The sequence below is a fragment of the Peromyscus eremicus genome, chromosome 8a (assembly GCF_949786415.1).
Source record: "Peromyscus eremicus chromosome 8a, PerEre_H2_v1, whole genome shotgun sequence".
NCBI classification, from domain to species: Eukaryota; Metazoa; Chordata; class Mammalia; order Rodentia; family Cricetidae; genus Peromyscus; species Peromyscus eremicus.
The window spans coordinates 58,492,090-58,509,743 of record NC_081423.1 but is presented as its reverse complement, the minus strand read 5'-3'; the positions used below and the strand labels follow the sequence as shown (position 1 = coordinate 58,509,743).

The window sequence follows — 17,654 nt, the reverse complement described above, 5'->3', positions numbered from 1 at the left end:
TCTGCTGTAAGAGCAGTCAGTACTCTTAACCACTGAGCTACCTCTCTAGTCCCTATGCCCAGCTTTTTTTTTTTTTTTTTTTTTTTTGATACAAGGTCTTTGTAGCTCAAACTACTGGCCTTGAACTTGATGTGTAGCTGAGGTTGACCTTGTCTTCCCAGTCCTCTTACCTTTCCCCTCTAAGTGCTGATACTGTCTATAGGCTTGTACCACCATGTCTAGCACTAGGGTCAGGAAAGCCAAGACCTGGTCATTTCCAGGGCTGTGGAGAGCAGAGCAAGAGGGTAGAGAGGAGCCATTGTCCTCTGGTTGCCTTGGATGTGGGGCGGCTGGTCTGGGTGGCCTCGGGCAAGTTTCCAGATCCCTCATCCTTGGGGAAAGTAGGAAAAGTGAATGTTGCTGCAGAAGAGGTGGGACCCTGGGAGGGCCTGCCTCTGCTGCGTCTCATCTCTCCACCCCGTCTTGGGGCCTAGGCCAAAGGTAGCCAACCAGAATCCTAGGCTTGCTCTAGGCTCCTGCGGCCTCCCCTTCCCTGGGGCAGCTGTGATGAAGGTGGTGGGAAGACAGGGATTTGGGGACAGGAATCTGATTGTGACTCTGGTCTCAGTTCTGTGCCCTTAGTCAAGTCACACAGCCTCCCCGAGCCTAACTGGCCGTGGATCATCCCCATGCTGAGGGGTCATGAGAAGGTTTTCCAGGCCCCTGAGCATCCTGGATCTGCCCTCTTGCCTAGCCAGACCCAGCCTCCTCAACTGTCTGCTCCTGTGTCTCCCTTCTCCAGGCTCGGGCAGGGTACTGGGTGACTGTCTTAGGATTAGCAGTCCTGATGGGAAAGGGGCTTCTGGCCCCCAAATCAATGTTTAACCGGATGTTCGGGTCAATATTTACCAGCGGAGAAAGCAAGCTGAACGGGGGTTGGCTGAGAGCAAAGGTCCTGTGGGAGGAGAGAGCGAGGCCGGGCTGCTGCAGCAGGCAGAGCGTGGGGAGCAAGTGGGTCCAGGAGAACACTGTGTGCTGTAGCAAGCAGCCTGACGAGGTAGGATGGAGGGGTGGTGCCGCCTGCCTGCTGGGCAGCAGAGGAGGTGGGGAGCTGCCCTCTCAGCGAGGGGTCTGGCTGAACTTATTCAGGGAACTTGCAGTTTCACGGCTGCCTAGGGTGGCGGGGAGCAGAAGTGTGGGCAGCTCCAGAAGTCCCTCTAGAACCTCCAAACCTAGAGGCCTGTTCTTGTCAAGAAGAATCATTTACCCAGGTGGAGGATGAGGCCCAGGCTAAGGCTCTTGGACATCAAGGTGGGGCCTGGGGACAACAGAAGGACCCTCCAGAAGAGCTGGCCTGGAGACAAGGCCTGGGGAGGGATTGAGGACAGGAAGCCTTTACTGGAAGCCCTAGAGTAAGGCTTGCACAACCCCCTCCACCAGCCTGGCTTCCCCTAAGCACCCTGGAGCAGACTTGGGGGCAGAGTTGGGATGAGGCCTGTGGTTCCCGTAAGTCCAAAGGTATCTGGGTCAGTCATTCATTGGGCTCTGCTACTAGGTCAACAAAGCAGCTTTCTGGCTGTCCTGTCACCCCAGCTGAGCTCTCGGGACCTTCGGGTAGGACCTGGGCAGCCTGAGAAAGGCTGGAAGAAATGAACGACAGGTCAGATGGATTCTCTGGGGTGGGAAGCCTTCTCAGCTGTGGATCACTGAGGGCCAGGCATCATACTCGAGTGTTTACAAAGGTTCTTATTTTGGTCCTCAAACTCTCCATGGGAGGAGGAAAGACTTCTGCCATGATTTTACAAGACAAGGTAAAGCCCAAAGGCATTAAGGGAAGTGCCAAAGGTGTTGTGGCAAGAAGCAGATCCTAGATTTGAACCCAGGTCTCATCCACAATGTGAGGCCTAAAGAATGAAGACTAATTGAGAAACTATAAGAGTGAGAAAAAAAAATCATGGCAACCCCACCTCTCGGGATGGGGCCCACGGCTAATATGTTTTGGGTGTGGGCCTAAGTTCTGTAGCCTGATGGGTTCAGGGAGTCCGTGGGTAGCAGTCTGCTGCCTGGTGTTTGAGTGTGAAGTGGGAACTAACCCTTCCTGTTCTGGATACAGGATCATGGCGCGGCTCTGGGGGCTCCTGGTGCTCAGCTTGTCCTGTCTGCAAAGCCCCTGCTCCATGGTGAGGCTGGGCTGAGGTCTGGGTTGGAAGAGGTCAGTCAGGTTGAAGAAGATGCTGGGCAGGGGCACGTTTGGGAGAGGCCAGAAGGGTAGAACGGGAGGAATGCTGAGTCCAGGGAGGGGTTGGCTCTGAGGGACTTCCTGCCTCTGCTCACCCTTTTCCCAACAGTTCTCCCCTGTGAGCACTGCGGATCTCCCGAGCCATCAGGTACACAAAAGTGAGGGTGTGGGGGAAAGAGCCCAAGGGTCTCACCTAAGTCTTGGGCCAAGTGGGGCCTATGGGGAGCACCATCTCCTTCCTTCTTTCTACAGCCAATGAGCGAGCAGGCCCAGCAGAAGCTGCCTCCTCCACTTGCCCTCCTCAAGCTGGGCAACCAGGTACAATCAGGTGGGGCTGGGGAAGAGTAAGTGGGGGCCAGAGGGAGGAGGGCCAATCAGCAGGAGCAGCGGGATGGGGGAGGGGAGACGTGGTCTTGGGACTGATGTCCAGGGCTTCAGAAGGCATACGGTGGGAAAGACCCCAGCATGACTCTTCCTCTCCCCTCAGATCTGGGACAAGGCCTTGCTGCCCTGTGGCACCAGGAGTGTGAGGGAGACACAGAATCTGAAGCTGCCCCCTTGACCTTACTAACCTCTGATCTGTCCTTGTAGGATCTTGGTGGCCACGCTACCCTGGAGAGGTCCCCGGGAGACTGCAAGAGTCCCCCAACTGCAGAGGAGACTCGCAGGCTGTCTCAGGCCATGATGGCTTTTACTGCTGACCTGTTCTCCTTGGTGGCCCAAACATCCACCAGCTCCAACCTTGTCCTGTCACCGCTGAGTGTGGCCCTGGCACTCTCTCACTTGGCACTAGGTACTGGGGCAGCACCTGTCCAGAGGAACTAGGAAGTCGCAAGGAGTTGAGTGCTGCAGAGGCAGCCCATGGGTGGTTCCTCCATCAGGGACGACACATGGCTATTTGGTAGCATGCAGGTGCCCGAGCTGTCACCACCCTGTGAGAGTCAGGAATCCGGGGATGGCCTAAGGATGCGGTGATTGACAAATCCCCCTAGTTATGTTAGCACCAGAATTTGACAGCTACGATATCTTCCCCGGGCCATGAGTGTCTCACTGTGGGAGACTGCAGTCCAGAGAGGGAAGGGTACCTCGAGTGAGGTGACATTGCCCAGCTTGTCAGCAGCAGAAATGAAAGCGGAATTTGGGAGTCCGGTAGCTCAGTGGATGTGGGAGGGGAGGGGAGCAGTGGCCTGCGGCCACGTTCGTCATGGGGATGTGAGAGCGTGGGAGTGAGCAGCGAGGCAAGAAAGAACCCGTGGCCTGGGCCTCAGCCCACTCGGTCCCCTGCAGGTGCTCGGAACCAAACGCTGCAGAGCTTGCACCGAGTGCTGCACGTGAACACAGGATCCTGCCTTCCCCATCTGCTGAACCATCTCTGCCGGAACCTAAGCCCCGGGACAATCCGACTGGCTGCCAGAATATACCTGCAGAAGGGTAGGTGGTGGGTGGCGGTCAGCTGCCCAGGAATTGCTCTGTCGCCAGTGAACAAGGGTGAGGGAGAGGGGCTTGGCCTCGGGGAGGCAGAGCACTGGTGGCTGTGGAGGCCCCAGCCCTGGGATGAGCTTGTGACTCATGGTGTGCAGGGTTTCCCATCAAAGAGGATTTCCTGGAGCAGTCGGAACGGCTCTTTGGTGCAAAGCCTGTGAAACTGGCTGGAAAGCAGGAGGAAGACCTGGCGAACATCAACCACTGGGTGAAGGAGGCCACGGAGGGGAAGATTGAGGATTTCCTCTCTGAGCTTCCAGATAACACCGTGTTGCTTCTCCTCAATGCCATCCACTTCCACGGTGCACTGTTCTTCTTAAGCCCCTCGCCCTGACAGCCCCACCCGCCCTGTAGGCTGAGGGGCTGCTTAAGCTCTGCTCTGAGGTTGCTAGGCCGTGAAGCAGGGGATGGTCTGGGCGGGTGAGGAGGAAGCTCAGAGGCTGGCTGAAGCTGTGGAGGACAGACTGCCTGAGAGAAAACTGGGGCTGCAGAGGGATGGAGAAATGCAAGCCTAGATGTTAGGGAAGATGCCTAAGTTCCACTGGGTGTCAGCACTGGGGGCGTGGCTTCACCTTTGTTTGTTTGTTTTTCAAGACAGGGTTTCTCTGTGTAATGGTTCAGGCTGTCCTGGAACTCGCTCTGTAGACCAGGCTGGCCTCGAACTCAGAGATCCACCTGCCTCTGCCTCCTGAGTGCTGGGATTAAAGGCGTGCGCCACCAGCAGCAGCTTTGGCTTCCACTTCTTGTTCCTTGAGTGGGTTCTAGCTAGGATGGGCAGGAGGCGGGTCGTATATTACATGGCTCCTGCCCTCTGCCTGGCTGCAGGTTTCTGGAGGACCCAATTTGACCCAAGCCTCACCCAGAAAGACTCCTTCCACCTGGACGAGCAGTTCACAGTGCCCGTGGACATGATGCAGGCACAGTCGTACCCTCTGCGCTGGTTCCTGCTGGAGCAACCTGAGATACAGGTCACCCTGGCTTTCCCAGCAAACTAGGCCTGGTGTTGGGAGGGATTAAAGGCTGTGCAGGGACCTCAGGGGTGAAGGGAATACCTCATTTTCTTTGTGGTCTGGCCTCTGGGGTATGTAGTTCTGGAAGGGTCTATTATGCCTGAACCCAGGACACAGCCTCTTTGAGGTTCATTTGCTCAAAGAAAATATACAGAGCTTTTGCGAGTGCCAGATATTGTGGAGAAGCTGGTCTCTGCATTGGAGTTTTAGTGGCTCTCAAGGAGACCAGGGCCCTGCTCCTAAGGGAAGGTATGAGTTCCCACCAGGGCTTCTCAGCAGGGAGAATTCTGCCAGGTTGGGTTTACTGCTCCGGACATTCTGACTGGATGGAGCTCTGCACCAAGCTGTCTCAGCTAAGGCTTCCCTTGCTTCTAGCCTCACCGTGGCTCCTTGGCTGGGATACTCACCCTTGCGCCCATCATATGTGGCTGAGAGGACAGTATGGGCTAGTTTTGTTTGTCTTAGGGTCTGGCAGTCTTACACAGGCTGGCTTTGAACTCATGATCCTCCTGCCCCAGCTGTCTGAGCGCTGGGACCCCAGGTGTTTGCCACCATGCCTACTCACCCACTCGGCTGGTTGGTTTTACTAGGCAAGCAGGGCACAGCACAGTCAGTTCTGCAGGAAGGAGCCATGTGGGCAGCTTGGCTTCTCCCTAGCTCACGTTGAGAGAATGATGGCCGCCGTCAGCCCCCCTTAGCTTCTCGTCTTCCTGTTGCTCCCTCCCTCAAAGTCCTGTCTACCCACTGTTCCTTCATCCTCTGGCTCCATCTCCCCATCCTCCTCGGGCCTTTCGTCAGCAGGCCCTGGCAGCCAGACCTGGCACCCATCTCCCACTGGCAGAGGACCTGTCTGCAGGCCTGTGCTGGAACTCAGGGAGGCATGGCTTCAAGAGTCTTGAGCCTGGTGGTTTCCATTCGGCTGTAACTGCAGTAATTCTTCAAAAAGGGTCTTGTGACCCGAGTGTGGTGGTGTGGTGGCTTACACCATAATCCCGGCACTCAAAAGATTGAGAGTTTGAAGATAGGGTTACATAACCAGACCCTGTTGAAAGAGAAAAAAAATCGCATTCCAAATCTTGGCATATACAGCAAACTCATTGGGTGAAGGAGAAAGGCGAGAGAGGCAGGGTTCCTTCCTACCCTTTCCAGTGGCTCCTCTCCAGGGCACTTGGAAAGCCAGAGGCCCCACCTATCGTACATAGGGAAACCTGAGAGGCGCAGACAGGAAGGTCCATAGCTTGTTTGTACAGCTAGCTGATAGCAGATGGAGAACTCGGTTTGTAGGGAAGACACTGCTAAAAGATTCACCAGTGTGGCTGGACACGTAACTCAGCTGAGTCCTTGCCTAGCATGCACAAAGCCCTCAGTTCAACCCCTAGCACCACACAAACCTGGTGTGGAGAAATGACTCGTCAGTTAAGAGTACTTGCTGCTCTTTCAAAGGACCGAGGTTCGATTCCCAGCCCCCATGAGGCAGCCCACAAACATCTGTAACTCCAGTTCCAGGGGATATGATGCCCTCTTCTGGACTCTGAGGGCACTCCAAGTCCAATGATACATAGACATACATCCAGGCAAAATACCTATACACATAAAAACAAATCTTAAAAAGAAATTCAAGATCATCCTGAGTTACACAGTGAGTTTGAGGACAGCCTGAGATACATAACCCTGTCAAAAAAACAAACCAAAATGAAAATTGGGCGTGATGGTATAGCTTTGTAATCCCAGCACTCAGGAGGCAAGCGAAGCAAGAGAATCAGAAGTTCAGTTAACCTTGGCTAAATAGTTTTTCAAAGCCAGCTTGGGATTCATGAGACCCTGTGTTCAAAAACTGGGTAGGGGGTGTGATGGCACACATCTTTAATCCCAGCACTCAAGAGGCAGAGGCAGAAGAATCTCTGTAAGTTCAAGGCCAGCCTGGTCTACATAGTGAATTCCAGGACAGCCAAGGCTCCACAGAGAAAGCGTGCCTAGAAACAACAACAACAAAAAGGTGTTTTATTAAAAAAAGGTAGAGATTAATTTAGGGAGAAAACTTGTCTCATCCTACCTCTGGCCTTCACACACACATGTGCAAACACACAGAGACATGTGTATGTGTATGCACACACAGAGATTCAAAAGCATTATCCCATTTGGTCATGGCACCTTGCAAAGGGCCAGTGATAGCACTCCATTTTGTAGGTGAAGTGAAGGCACACTGAACTTGAAGTCTCAGAAGTACAGAAGCAATTTTGGCCCAGCCCCTAGGTTTTGTCTGGCCCTCATGTTCTCTCCTTTCTTATCTGTAGGTGGCTCATTTCCCCTTTAAGAACAACATGAGCTTTGTGGTCATGATGCCCACTCATTTTGAATGGAACGTGTCTCAGGTACTGGCCAACCTGAGCTTGGACACTTTGTATCATCCCTCACTGCGGGAGAAGCCCACCAAGGTGTGGCTGCCGAAACTCCATTTGAAGCAGCAGCTGGACCTGGTCCCCACCCTCGGCCAGCTGGGTAAGGGGGCTGGGGATAGGGTGGCCCCAGGTGGTCTGGCAGGGTGTGTGAGGAGAGGCCTCCAGCCGGCAGTGTATCTGAGTCAGAGGTAGCCCAGCATCCTGGATGGGAGCAATTGATATGCTCCCATAGACCTTCTGTCCTGGGATGGATTGGGATGAACTACTCTGCTGCCTGAGCACTACAAAGAATCCTGGGTAAAGAGTTCAGGGTGGGCCGGGCGGTGGTGGCGCACGCCTTTAACCCAGCACTCGGGAGGCAGAGCCAGGCAGATCTCTGTGAGATCGAGGCCAGCCTGAGCTACAGAGGGAGATCCAGGACAGGCACCAAAACTACACAGAGAAACCCTGTCTCGAAAAAAAACAAAAACAAAAACAAAAACAAACAAACAAAAAAAGTTCATCGTCTAGCTTGGAAAGGGGACAAGGAAAAGCTGGAGTCACTGTGTTAAATGATGCAACTACTCTGCATTAAGTACTGTGAACTCACCGTGTACAAAGTACTCAGTCTAACGGAATGAGTGGATACATGCAGACTCCGGTACTTTCTTTAGTGTGAGTGGTAAGTCAGAGTGTGTCTCTCCAGTTCACCCTAGAGAATATCAAACTGGTACAGTGTAGACTTTGATTTAAAAAAAAAAAAAAAAAAAAGGGCCGGGCGGTGGTGGCGCACGCCTTTAATCCCAGCACTTGGGAGGCAGAGCCAGGCGGATCTCTGTGAGTTTGAGGCCAGCCTGGACTACCAAGTGAGTTCCAGGAAAGGCGCAAAGCTACACAGAGAAACCCTGTCTCAAAAAACCGAAAAAAAAAAAAGGTTTCTAGAAGTGGTGTCTAGGTTGAGACTTGAAGGTTTAACAGGTGCCAATCAATCTGTGGGTTCAAGTGTTCTCTTTAGCCAGATTGCCAGACAGGTCCAGGTAGCCTGGGGGCGGCACTGACTCACCATCTGTTGCTCTGAGCAGGCCTGCAGGAATTGTTCCAGGGCCCAGACCTGCGCGGGATCTCTGACCAGAGTCTGGTGGTGTCTAGCGTACAGCATCAGTCTACCATGGAACTCAGTGAGGCTGGCGTGGAGGCAGCTGCAGCCACCAGCACAGCCATGAACCGAATGTCCATCTCCTCCTTTGCTGTCAACCGACCCTTCCTCTTCTTCATCATGGAGGACGCCTTAGGCATGCCCCTCTTTGTGGGCAGCGTGAGGAACCCCAACCCCAGTGCACAGCCCCAGCCCCAGGAACAGCAAGATTCCCCCGACAACCGGGTCTTCCGGCACGAAAAAGCTGACTTTGCCGAAGACAAGACCTTTGGTCCTGATTTGAAACTTGCACCCCCCGTGGATGACGATTACCCCCAGTTTAGCACCCCCAAGTGAGGAGGGGCCCTGGGCAGCAGCATCCTGAGTCCCATCTGGATCAGCCTCTCAACTCCTGTGACTCTTTCCAACCAGCTTTGTGGGGTAGGGTGGGACCTGGGGAGGCAGTCTCCAGGGAAAGGAGCCATTCTCCTGCAGTAGCTCCTGGGGATAGGAGGTGGGGTGGGATCTGGAAGAAGGCAGGCAAAAGGAATCTTCATTTCTTCCAAAAGAGTTCAGAGGGTGACCTTTTGTGGGATGGGCACTCATGGATACAGTTCTGGCTAGAGGTGGGTTAGACCGGTCCCTAACTTAGTTGGGGTATCTTCATATTTGTAGGCAGAAGCAGGAGGCCACCTTTAGACATGTCCCCAGACACCCTACGCTCAGACACTGGCCTTGGTGTTGTGCTCCACGGCTGGAGGTTGACCTACTCTGACTCTGTTGTACCGTGCTGAAGACCTCCAGGCCCCCACCCATGTCCCACCACTGGAGTCACCCCTCTGGTCTTTGGAGATACCAACACTGCCAGGAGGCCCCTCCTTTCCTCTCTCTTGTCCTCCTCTTCAGGAAGCTCAGGGGCTGAGGCAGGGAAGGGCCTCTTTAGCTCCCAAGACTCTTTTGTAAAGTTTTTTGTAGTGACTTTTATGCCACCTGAATAAAGAATGAATGGGCCGGGCTGGTTTGATGTCGTGGTACTGGGCAAGTGGATGTGGCTGGGAAGCAGCCAGAGGGCAGATTGCGCTGAGTCCTCTCTGTGCCACGTTTGGTCTCTGGCCACATGCCAGTCCTCTCTAGGTCTACCTTCATGCCAGCCTGGCTCAGCTCTTAGCCCTTCCCTCTGTGTGCGCCTCAGGCAGCCGGTAACAAGGACGGCTCAGAACTGGCAATTAGGGAGCTAACGGGTCTCTAATTACACCCCAGCTGCTTTGCCAGGAGCAGGCGCCCGCCAGCCGGGGGCAGGCTGACAGCTGGAGGCTGGCAGTGTCTGAGGGTTTGGGGGATGTAGTTGGGGATACCTTGGCACCGGACTGGCTACTTCCTGTGGGAGAGCAGGAGCTGGAGGCACAACTGGTGTCCATGTGGGTGGTGATGGCTGCCCTCTGGGGCAGGCACATCTCCCTGATGGACTCTCCTGTGTGAGTGCAGGGTGTCCGTGTGGCAGTAGCCCTCTGGAGCCCTAATGTGCCGGGCAGGGGGGGTGGTAATGAGGGTGGGATAAGAGACTGGTGTGGAATCCTGTTGCTGCTAAACTGCTTCTGTGTGTGTGTGTGTGTGTGTGTGTGTGTGTGTGTGTGTGTGTGTGTGGCCGGGGGTGGGGGTGGGCAGATATTATACTAGGGGAATATGTGGTGTGTCAGAGGATGAGGGTCTCAGAGGGCAATGTCAGAGGACGAGGGCCCTTAATTGAGACTTGAACAGTGGAGCAAGGAGCGGGCAGGGCTAGGAGGGAAGGCCTATCCAGCAGGTGACATTGAGCAGGAGCTGAAGGAAGTGATGGAGAGCACCTCAGAAGTTTCGAGAAGAGAACTGGAGAGCTACTGGGAAGAGGAAAAGCAAGAGCAGAGGCGTGGGCTGAGCGCATGCGCAGAAGTTCAAGATGAGCTGAGCGTGGTGCTGGGGAGGAGGGGGAGGGAGTCAGTAGCTGGGGAAAGAACATGAAGGGCTCTAGGACCGTGCAAAGACTTTAAAGAAAACATTTGCTATTTACTTTTTTTTTTTTTTTTTTTTTTTTTTTTTTTTTTTTTTTTTTTTTTTTTTTAGCTTTTTGAGACAGGATTTCTCTGTGCAGCCCTGGCTGTCCTGGAATTTACTCTGTAGACCAGGCTGGCCTCAAACTCACAGAGATCTGCCTGCATCTGCCTCCAGAGTGCTGGGATTAAAGGTGTGCACCACTACCACCCCCACTTTGCTATTTACTTTTATTTTGTGTGTATAAGTATTTTCTCTGGATGTATCTTTGTGCGTCACATGTATTCAATGGCTATAGTCCAGAAGAGGGTATCAGATAATCTAGAACTGGGGTTACAGGGTTCTGAGACACGATGTGGGTGCTGGGTGTTGTTTTTTAAAAAATAGTAAGTGGTGCTGGTTACCGTGTGGAAAGGTCATGAGGCACGAGCCACGACAAAACCTAGTATCAGAGCTTTATTGGGGGGGGGGGGCACAAAAGAACCAGGCCTGGGAAGAAGCACATGTAGAGAGGAGAGAGAGAGAGAGAGAGAGAGAGAGAGAGAGAGAGAGAGAGAGAGGAGGCAAGAGAGAACTGAGCAGAGAGGAGGGGGAATCTGTCTGACTTAAGGATTCCCGTGAACATGCGCAGGTGGGAGCTACGCCACGCATTGCTGATTATGTGACCACACCACACACACACACACACACACACACACACACACACACACACACACGTAATCACCAGCACGACGCACTGATGACATAAGACCCCTTGCTTAACTCCTGAACTTCGCATGTACGGTCATGCAGCCGGAGTGGCAGCAGAATCCTAACGTCCCAGACTTTTTGCTTATTATAAAAAAGCAGGTGAACAGGAATAAGGGAAAAACTGCTTCCAGCTGACTTGGTGGGCATTGGGTGACTCTTGGGGGGGTGTTAGGGAAGGGGGCTTCTGAGGTAGACAGGCATCCAGGGATGGTGGGCTGTCGTCTGCTGCCTTGGAATTTGTCTGACAAGGTGCTACTGTCCAGGTGGATGCAAGCTGGTTCTGGAGCTCACTGACCTGTGCAGGTGGATTTTCTGGAGCTCAGAAAAATTTTGAATATATTAAGAAGCAGCCATGAGAAAAATTAAAGTCTTGGGCTGGTGACCATTGTAGTGTTTTGTACTCTGCTTATATTGGTTAGTGTTAATAAGAGAGAGAGATTGGAACATGTTTTTAATTTTCACCTGAGATAAGCTTTATCAGAAACAGATTATTTTGAGGTACCTGTTGCCTTTATTGGTTTACCATCCAGGAGACACAGGTGATCAATTGCTGAAAACATTTAACAGTAATAGATGGTTATATTAAAGTCTGTTGTTTTTTTTTTTGCAGAGCCCAGACCATTTTTGGTCTTGGGGTATAAATACCTTTTAGCTGTTACTGTTCCTTACCACCTGGGTATATCTGATGATCCTTGGACTCCAGCTCTATGGTGATCCTGTAACAATTAGCTGAGTAATTAATTAGAAGAGGGAACTAGGAAGAGAGAAGCTTGTGCGGTGAGACCTCATTCTTCTGGAATTGGTGACAAGGCAGTGGATCTTGATGTCCTCTGAGAGAGAGCAGAACCCTGTCTGTGTCACTGTGCATGAGAAGGAGAAGCACTGCTGACCTGTCTGGAGTGAGGTACATGGAGGGAGCAAATGAAATGAAAGCTCCCACCTTAGCTGGAAAATCTCTTCCCATTAAGTAACCCTGAAAGTACAATTAAGTCTGGTGAAGTAGGTAAGGCTGTCCCCATACCCCGACAATACGGAAACGAGGAGAGGTGGGACCCCAAACTCCCTCATGGATTGATTAAGTGGCTCGGTGTCCAACAGTAAGGAAACAGGTCGCCCCCATGCTGCATACTAGGTTCCCTGTGAGCCTGTGGCCAAGCCTAGGAGGTCTGCTGGAGGTCTTAGTTTGATGTCCCCACACTACTGGGTGCCTGGGGGCAGTAAGCTGACCAGTTATCTCTCTAGGTGGCACTTTGAACAAGGTTCAACTGACGGCCCGGCAGGGCATGCACTAGCCTGCGTAGCCTTCTAAAACAGGGACCCGGAAGCCCTCATGCAGCTGCTTGGATAGCATGGGCCAGCACTTTGCAATTTTGTTCACAGGCTTCCTCATCTTTCCCATGGTATATCTTAATGCCACAGCTGAAACTTCCACCTGTGGGGTCAGGAGCCTTGCTCTCCAGATGCTTAAGTTTTAGCCTTAATATCAGGGAGCTCTGGGAGACAAGAGATGGATTTTATTCCATGTCTTGAATTTTTTTTTTTTTTTTTTTTATAGTTTGCTGGCTTGAGGACAGCTTTAGGAAGACCTGCCAGGAGGCAGGCTGTAAACTGTTCTCTGGCTAGAGAGCCATCAGATTATTGTGATCCCCATGTGGGTCCTGATTGTAAACTTATTAGCATGCATCCTAGCCTGTTTCCAGACCTGTCCGTGCTTAGTGGCCTGCCCAGTACAGGAGAACAGAGTTAAGAACAGAAAAGATAAGGTTCTTTGGAGTCAGAGATTCCTTAGGTTCAGGAATGCAAGTAGGCAGGAGAGAGAGAATCAGAAAGGGAGGGTAGCTTAGGTAAAAGTGGGGGAATAAGGTAACCCTTTTCATTTGCCTGTTCGCTGGTAGAAGTTAGATAATTCCCGTGAAATATCGGGGTTCAAGCAGCCATTACACGGCCAAATTAACTGGTATCTGAGGATATTTAAGGCATTTGTCAGAGGAGGAGTGGAACCATGAGGAGGAAGCCTCCATGTCCCATGACTGCAGCTGAGAGAAAATAAAAAATTAAAATAACAAACGGGATCCCAGGCTCCTATCTCAGGTGTCCTAGGATAGGTAGTCTGTGGACCAGCATAAATTAACAGCACAAGTTACCCAATAGTCATCACGAGAAGGGCAAGGGCTGGGAGTACATACCGGAGGACTCCCCGGGAGTCCAGACAGCATTCAATACTTTGTCAAGAAAGAATGTGTCATGGTATGCAGCTGAGGACCCCCAGGGGTCTGGCTCCAGGAATGTATCTCAGGCTATAGTCGTGGGAAATGGTGGGGGATCTGAAAGGGAGAATTCACCAATCTCAGTAGCCGGTGGCGTGTGCAGGAATCTGGTGGTTGGGCAAATGATAAAAGCGAAGCAGGCAGTCATAGGTCCAATAAACCTTGGTACAGGGTCCCGGGTCCCCGGACGCAGAGTGCCAAGAGAGCCTGTCTTGTCACAGCACCAATGTTGTTTTTAAAAATGATAAGTGGCACTGGTTACCGTGTGGAAAGGTCATGAGGCATGAGCCACAACAAAACCCAGTATCAGAGCTTTATTAGGAGGAGGAGACAAGAGAACCAGGCTTGGGGAAGAAGCACATGCAAAGAAGAGAGAGAGAGAGAGAGAGAGAGAGAGAGAGAGAGAGAGAGAGAGAGAGAAATAATGGGGGGAAGAGAGAACAGAGAGGAGAGGAGGAGGAGGCATCTGTGTCCAGCTTTTTAAGGATTCCCGTGAACATGCGCAGGTGGGCTTATGGAGCTATGCCACGCATGTGCTGATTGCGTGACCACGCCACACATGTAATCACCAGTGTGCACTGATGACGTAAGATCCTTTGCTTAGCTGCTGAACTTCGCATGTGTGGCCATGCAGCTGGAGTGGTGGCAGAACCCTAACACTGCGACCCAAACCTGGGTTGCTGTAAGAGCAGCCAATGCTCCTAACTTCTGAGCCATCATTTCCTCTTCCTCCTGACCCCCCCCCCCCCAGAGTGTTTCTCTGTGTGGCCCTGGCTGTCTTGGAACTAGCTCTGTAGCCCAGGCTGTCCTCGAACTCACTGAGATCCACCTGCCTCTGCCTCCCTGAGTGATGGGATTAAAGGCATGTGCCTCCACCGCCAGGTCCCCTTGACTTTTTAAAAAAGGATTTTTATTTTATTTTTAATTATGTGTAGGTGTGTGGATATGTGTCCATGAGTATAGTTGCTCCCAGGGGACAGAAGAGGGTGTCAAATGCCCTGGAGATGGATTTACAGGTGGTTATGAACCACTTGATGTGGGTGCTGAGAACAAAACTCTGGTCCTCTGTAAGAGCAGTGCGTTAACCACTGAGCCATCTCTCCAGGCCCCTAGTGTGTGTGTGTGTGTGTGTGTATTTTTTATTTTAATTTTTTTAATTTTTACATTTATTTTGTTTGCTTTTTTTTTCACTTTTGGATTTTTTTTGCTTTGTTTTGTTTTTTGAGACTAAATCTCACTATATGGAGCCTTAGTTGGCCTGGAACTCATTTATGTAGACCATGCTGTCCTCAAACTCAGAGATCTGCTGACCTCAGCCTCCCAAGTGCTGGGATTGAAGTCGAGATCCACTACACCTAGCAATTTACCTACTTTCTTACTTATCTATTTATTTATGACTCTGTGTGTGTGTGTGTGTGTGTGTGTGTGTGTGTGTGTGTGTGCTTGTGCCATGGTGCACAAGGAGAGGTGAGATGGGAGAACAACTTGCAGGGATCAGCTCTCTCCTTCAACCATGTGGGTTTCAGGGATCAAACTCAGGACCTCAGGCTTGGCAGCAAGCTCCTTCACCTGCTTAGCCATCTTGCTGGCCCTTTTCCCTGGCTTTTAATTTTGTATAAATGAATCATAAAGTCTTCTCCTCTATCTCCGTGCCCTGCCCCGGCCTGGCAGTGCTGAGGATTGAACCTAAGGCCTTGCCTATGAGGCAAACACCCCACCACTGAGCTATGTTTCTAGCTCAGTTTGTATTCTTCTGTATCTGTCAGATTTCTTGCGCTCGGCCTGTGTTGTGCCCAACAATGCCCCCTCACCCAAAAGCCTTTGACTTGGGAGATGCTGAATCTGAGCTTGTCTCTGGAAGGCTCATGTGGCTTCTGGATGGAAAGGGATGAGGTGGGAATAAGAAGCTGGTTGGCAGGCCCACCCAGGGTGTAGATCAAAGCCGTAGAATGGTTAGACCGTGGGAGGGAGGAGAAGGAAGTACCAGGGATGATGGGATTTGGCCTTGCAATTCCTAGGTTTCCATTGTAAAGGAATGGGTAGGGGTGGTGCCTTTGGCTGAGCTGGGAAGCAGAATGATTATGGGGTGGGTGGTGGATTTGCAATTTAAACATGTTATAATGAAAATGTTATGCTAATGCAGGCCAATCCCATGCCCCATTTTGCCTGGGAAAGTTAGGATTATTTCTGTCATTTGAGCTAATTAGTAGCATCCAGTCTTGCTGTTGGAAGTGTCCTGTAAGTTAATTCCTGGCCTATAATGTGGATCTGGTAGGCATGGAATTGCTAATGATGGTTTTGAGTTTACCCATTTTAAATATCAAGGAGTTGACCGAATGCTCTGGTAAGGGATGGGAGTGTAGATCTGACAGTATAGAGATGCTTTATGTCATGGAACTAGGGGCTGGGTGGAGCTCCTGCTTAGCACTGCAAGGCCCTGGCTTTCATCCCCAGTGGGGCTGGAGAGACACTGGACTGGAAAAAAACCCTTAAGGGGAGAAGATTTAATAAAAGGAAAAGGGTCCCAGGATCAAGCAAGCTGAGACAGAGATGGGAGAAAACGGAAACCGTAGAGAGAAAGGACTCTGAGAGGGAGGAACACTCTGCTGTGCTGCGTGCTGCTGTAGGATGGAGGTTTCCCTGTGGCAGTCAACAGAAGTCACCCCTGCGGTGACAACGGCAGTTTCAGAGAAGACGGGAGGAGAAACTATGTAGACATAAGAGCAAACAGCTCACCAGTTGGTGGTAGTGCACGCCTCTAATCCCAGTATTCGGGAGGCAGAGCCAGGCAGATCTCTGTGAGTTCAAGGCCAGCCTAGGCTACAGAGTGAGATCCAGGACAGGCACCAAAACTACACAGAGAAACCCTGTCTCGAAAAAAACAACTCCCTTCCCCCCCAAAAAAAGAGTAAACAGCTATTTACATCATGGCTGTGAGGGAAATGGACAGTGACTTTGGGGAATATATCATAAAAAGGAGACTTCAAGATAACCAAAGTCTATTTTTCCTTTCTTTCTTTTCTCTTTTTCTCAATGTTCAGATTGAACCCAGGGTCTTGTGCATGCTGGTGAAGTGCTCTGCACTAGGCTATACTCCCAGTTCTAGAAGATGTCTTTAAATGTTTTTTGCATTTTCTTGTTTGTTTATTGTGTGTGCACATACACATGCCTTAGCACACATGTAGAGGTCAGGGGACATCTCTCCATGTCGTCTGGCTTGGCAGCAGGTACTAACAGCTGTGCCCTGGAAGCACGGACCTTTTCTGAAGCCTTGGGTGACTTCTTGTAGGAGACACTGGAAGGAGAGTCTGAGAGTTTGTTGGGTGAACTTTGGAATTCTCTAATGTCCTGGAATCCCACAGAACCAAGAACGAAACCATGAGGTTTCTCCACTCTTCCAGTAGAGGGAGCACTCTCGCCAGAGCCTCTGGCAGCCAGTGGCTTCCAGAGTGCTTTCCCATCATGCATCTGTGGTGGTTGGCTTGGTGGGAGCCATGGTGTAGAGAGAACCCTCTTTACCAATTCCCTTCTTCAGGTGCAGCCCCGGGAGGCACTGGCACTAGAGTATTGGCAGCTGGATTGAGGTCACTCTAGAAGCTTCCTTTTTTTTTTTTTTTTAAACACTGGGAACAACGCAGCTATAGTGTTCCTGTGAATAATTCCTTGTATGCATATGCTCATTTTATTCTTTGGTGGAGTGGGGGATGGAACCTAGGACCTCATGCATGCCAAGCCAGCACCCTATGAGAGCGAACCCTCCAGGCCTGTGGGAGGCTTTTGGTGTATACACTCAGAAGTAGGATAATGGGCTTTAGCCTCGGGCTTGTCCACCTTCAACTGCCAGGGCTGCCACACACAATCACACACAATGCTGTTATTTACTGTCATATCGTTCTTCAAAGTTGTCATAGGAACAGACTTGTGATGAGCAGAGTTCATTTTCCACACTCACACCAACACTGGTGTTGCCACGTGTTTACATCTTCTCAACTGGATGAGTATGCAACATGACTTCCTATGGTTTTAATTTGCATTCCTTTATTAGCAACGATAACGTTTTGGGGGGCCCATTTTTGTGGGGGTGGGGCTTTAGACAGGGTCTCTTATTATTTTCCCTGGCTGTGCTGGAACTGGCTATGCAGACCAGGTTGGCCTTGAACTCATAAAAATCCTTCTATCTCTACTTCCTGAGAACTGGGATCAAAGACACCATGCCTGGCTGAGAGTCTTTCTTTAATTTTTATTTATCTATCTATCTATCTATCTATCTATTTATTTATTTATTTATTTATCAGAGCTGAGGACCGAACCCAGGGCCTTGTGCTTGCTAGGCAAGTGCTCTACCACTGAGCTAAATCCCCAACCCCTAGAGTTGTTTTTTTTTTT

At 51.2% G+C, this 17,654-nt stretch overlaps 1 protein-coding gene across 1 annotated transcript; it reads left to right on the top strand.

The window, feature by feature from the left end:
• Nucleotides 1-2,096: 2,096 nt before the first annotated feature.
• Nucleotides 2,097-8,580, top strand: Serpinf2 (serpin family F member 2). The gene is made up of 9 exons (XM_059269529.1): nucleotides 2,097-2,159; nucleotides 2,328-2,366; nucleotides 2,471-2,536; nucleotides 2,810-3,011; nucleotides 3,506-3,649; nucleotides 3,799-4,002; nucleotides 4,526-4,668; nucleotides 7,005-7,209; nucleotides 8,171-8,580. The coding sequence occupies exons 1-9, from the start codon at nucleotides 2,097-2,099 to the stop codon at nucleotides 8,578-8,580; spliced, it is 1,476 nt and encodes a 491-aa protein (XP_059125512.1).
• Nucleotides 8,581-17,654: the final 9,074 nt, after the last annotated feature.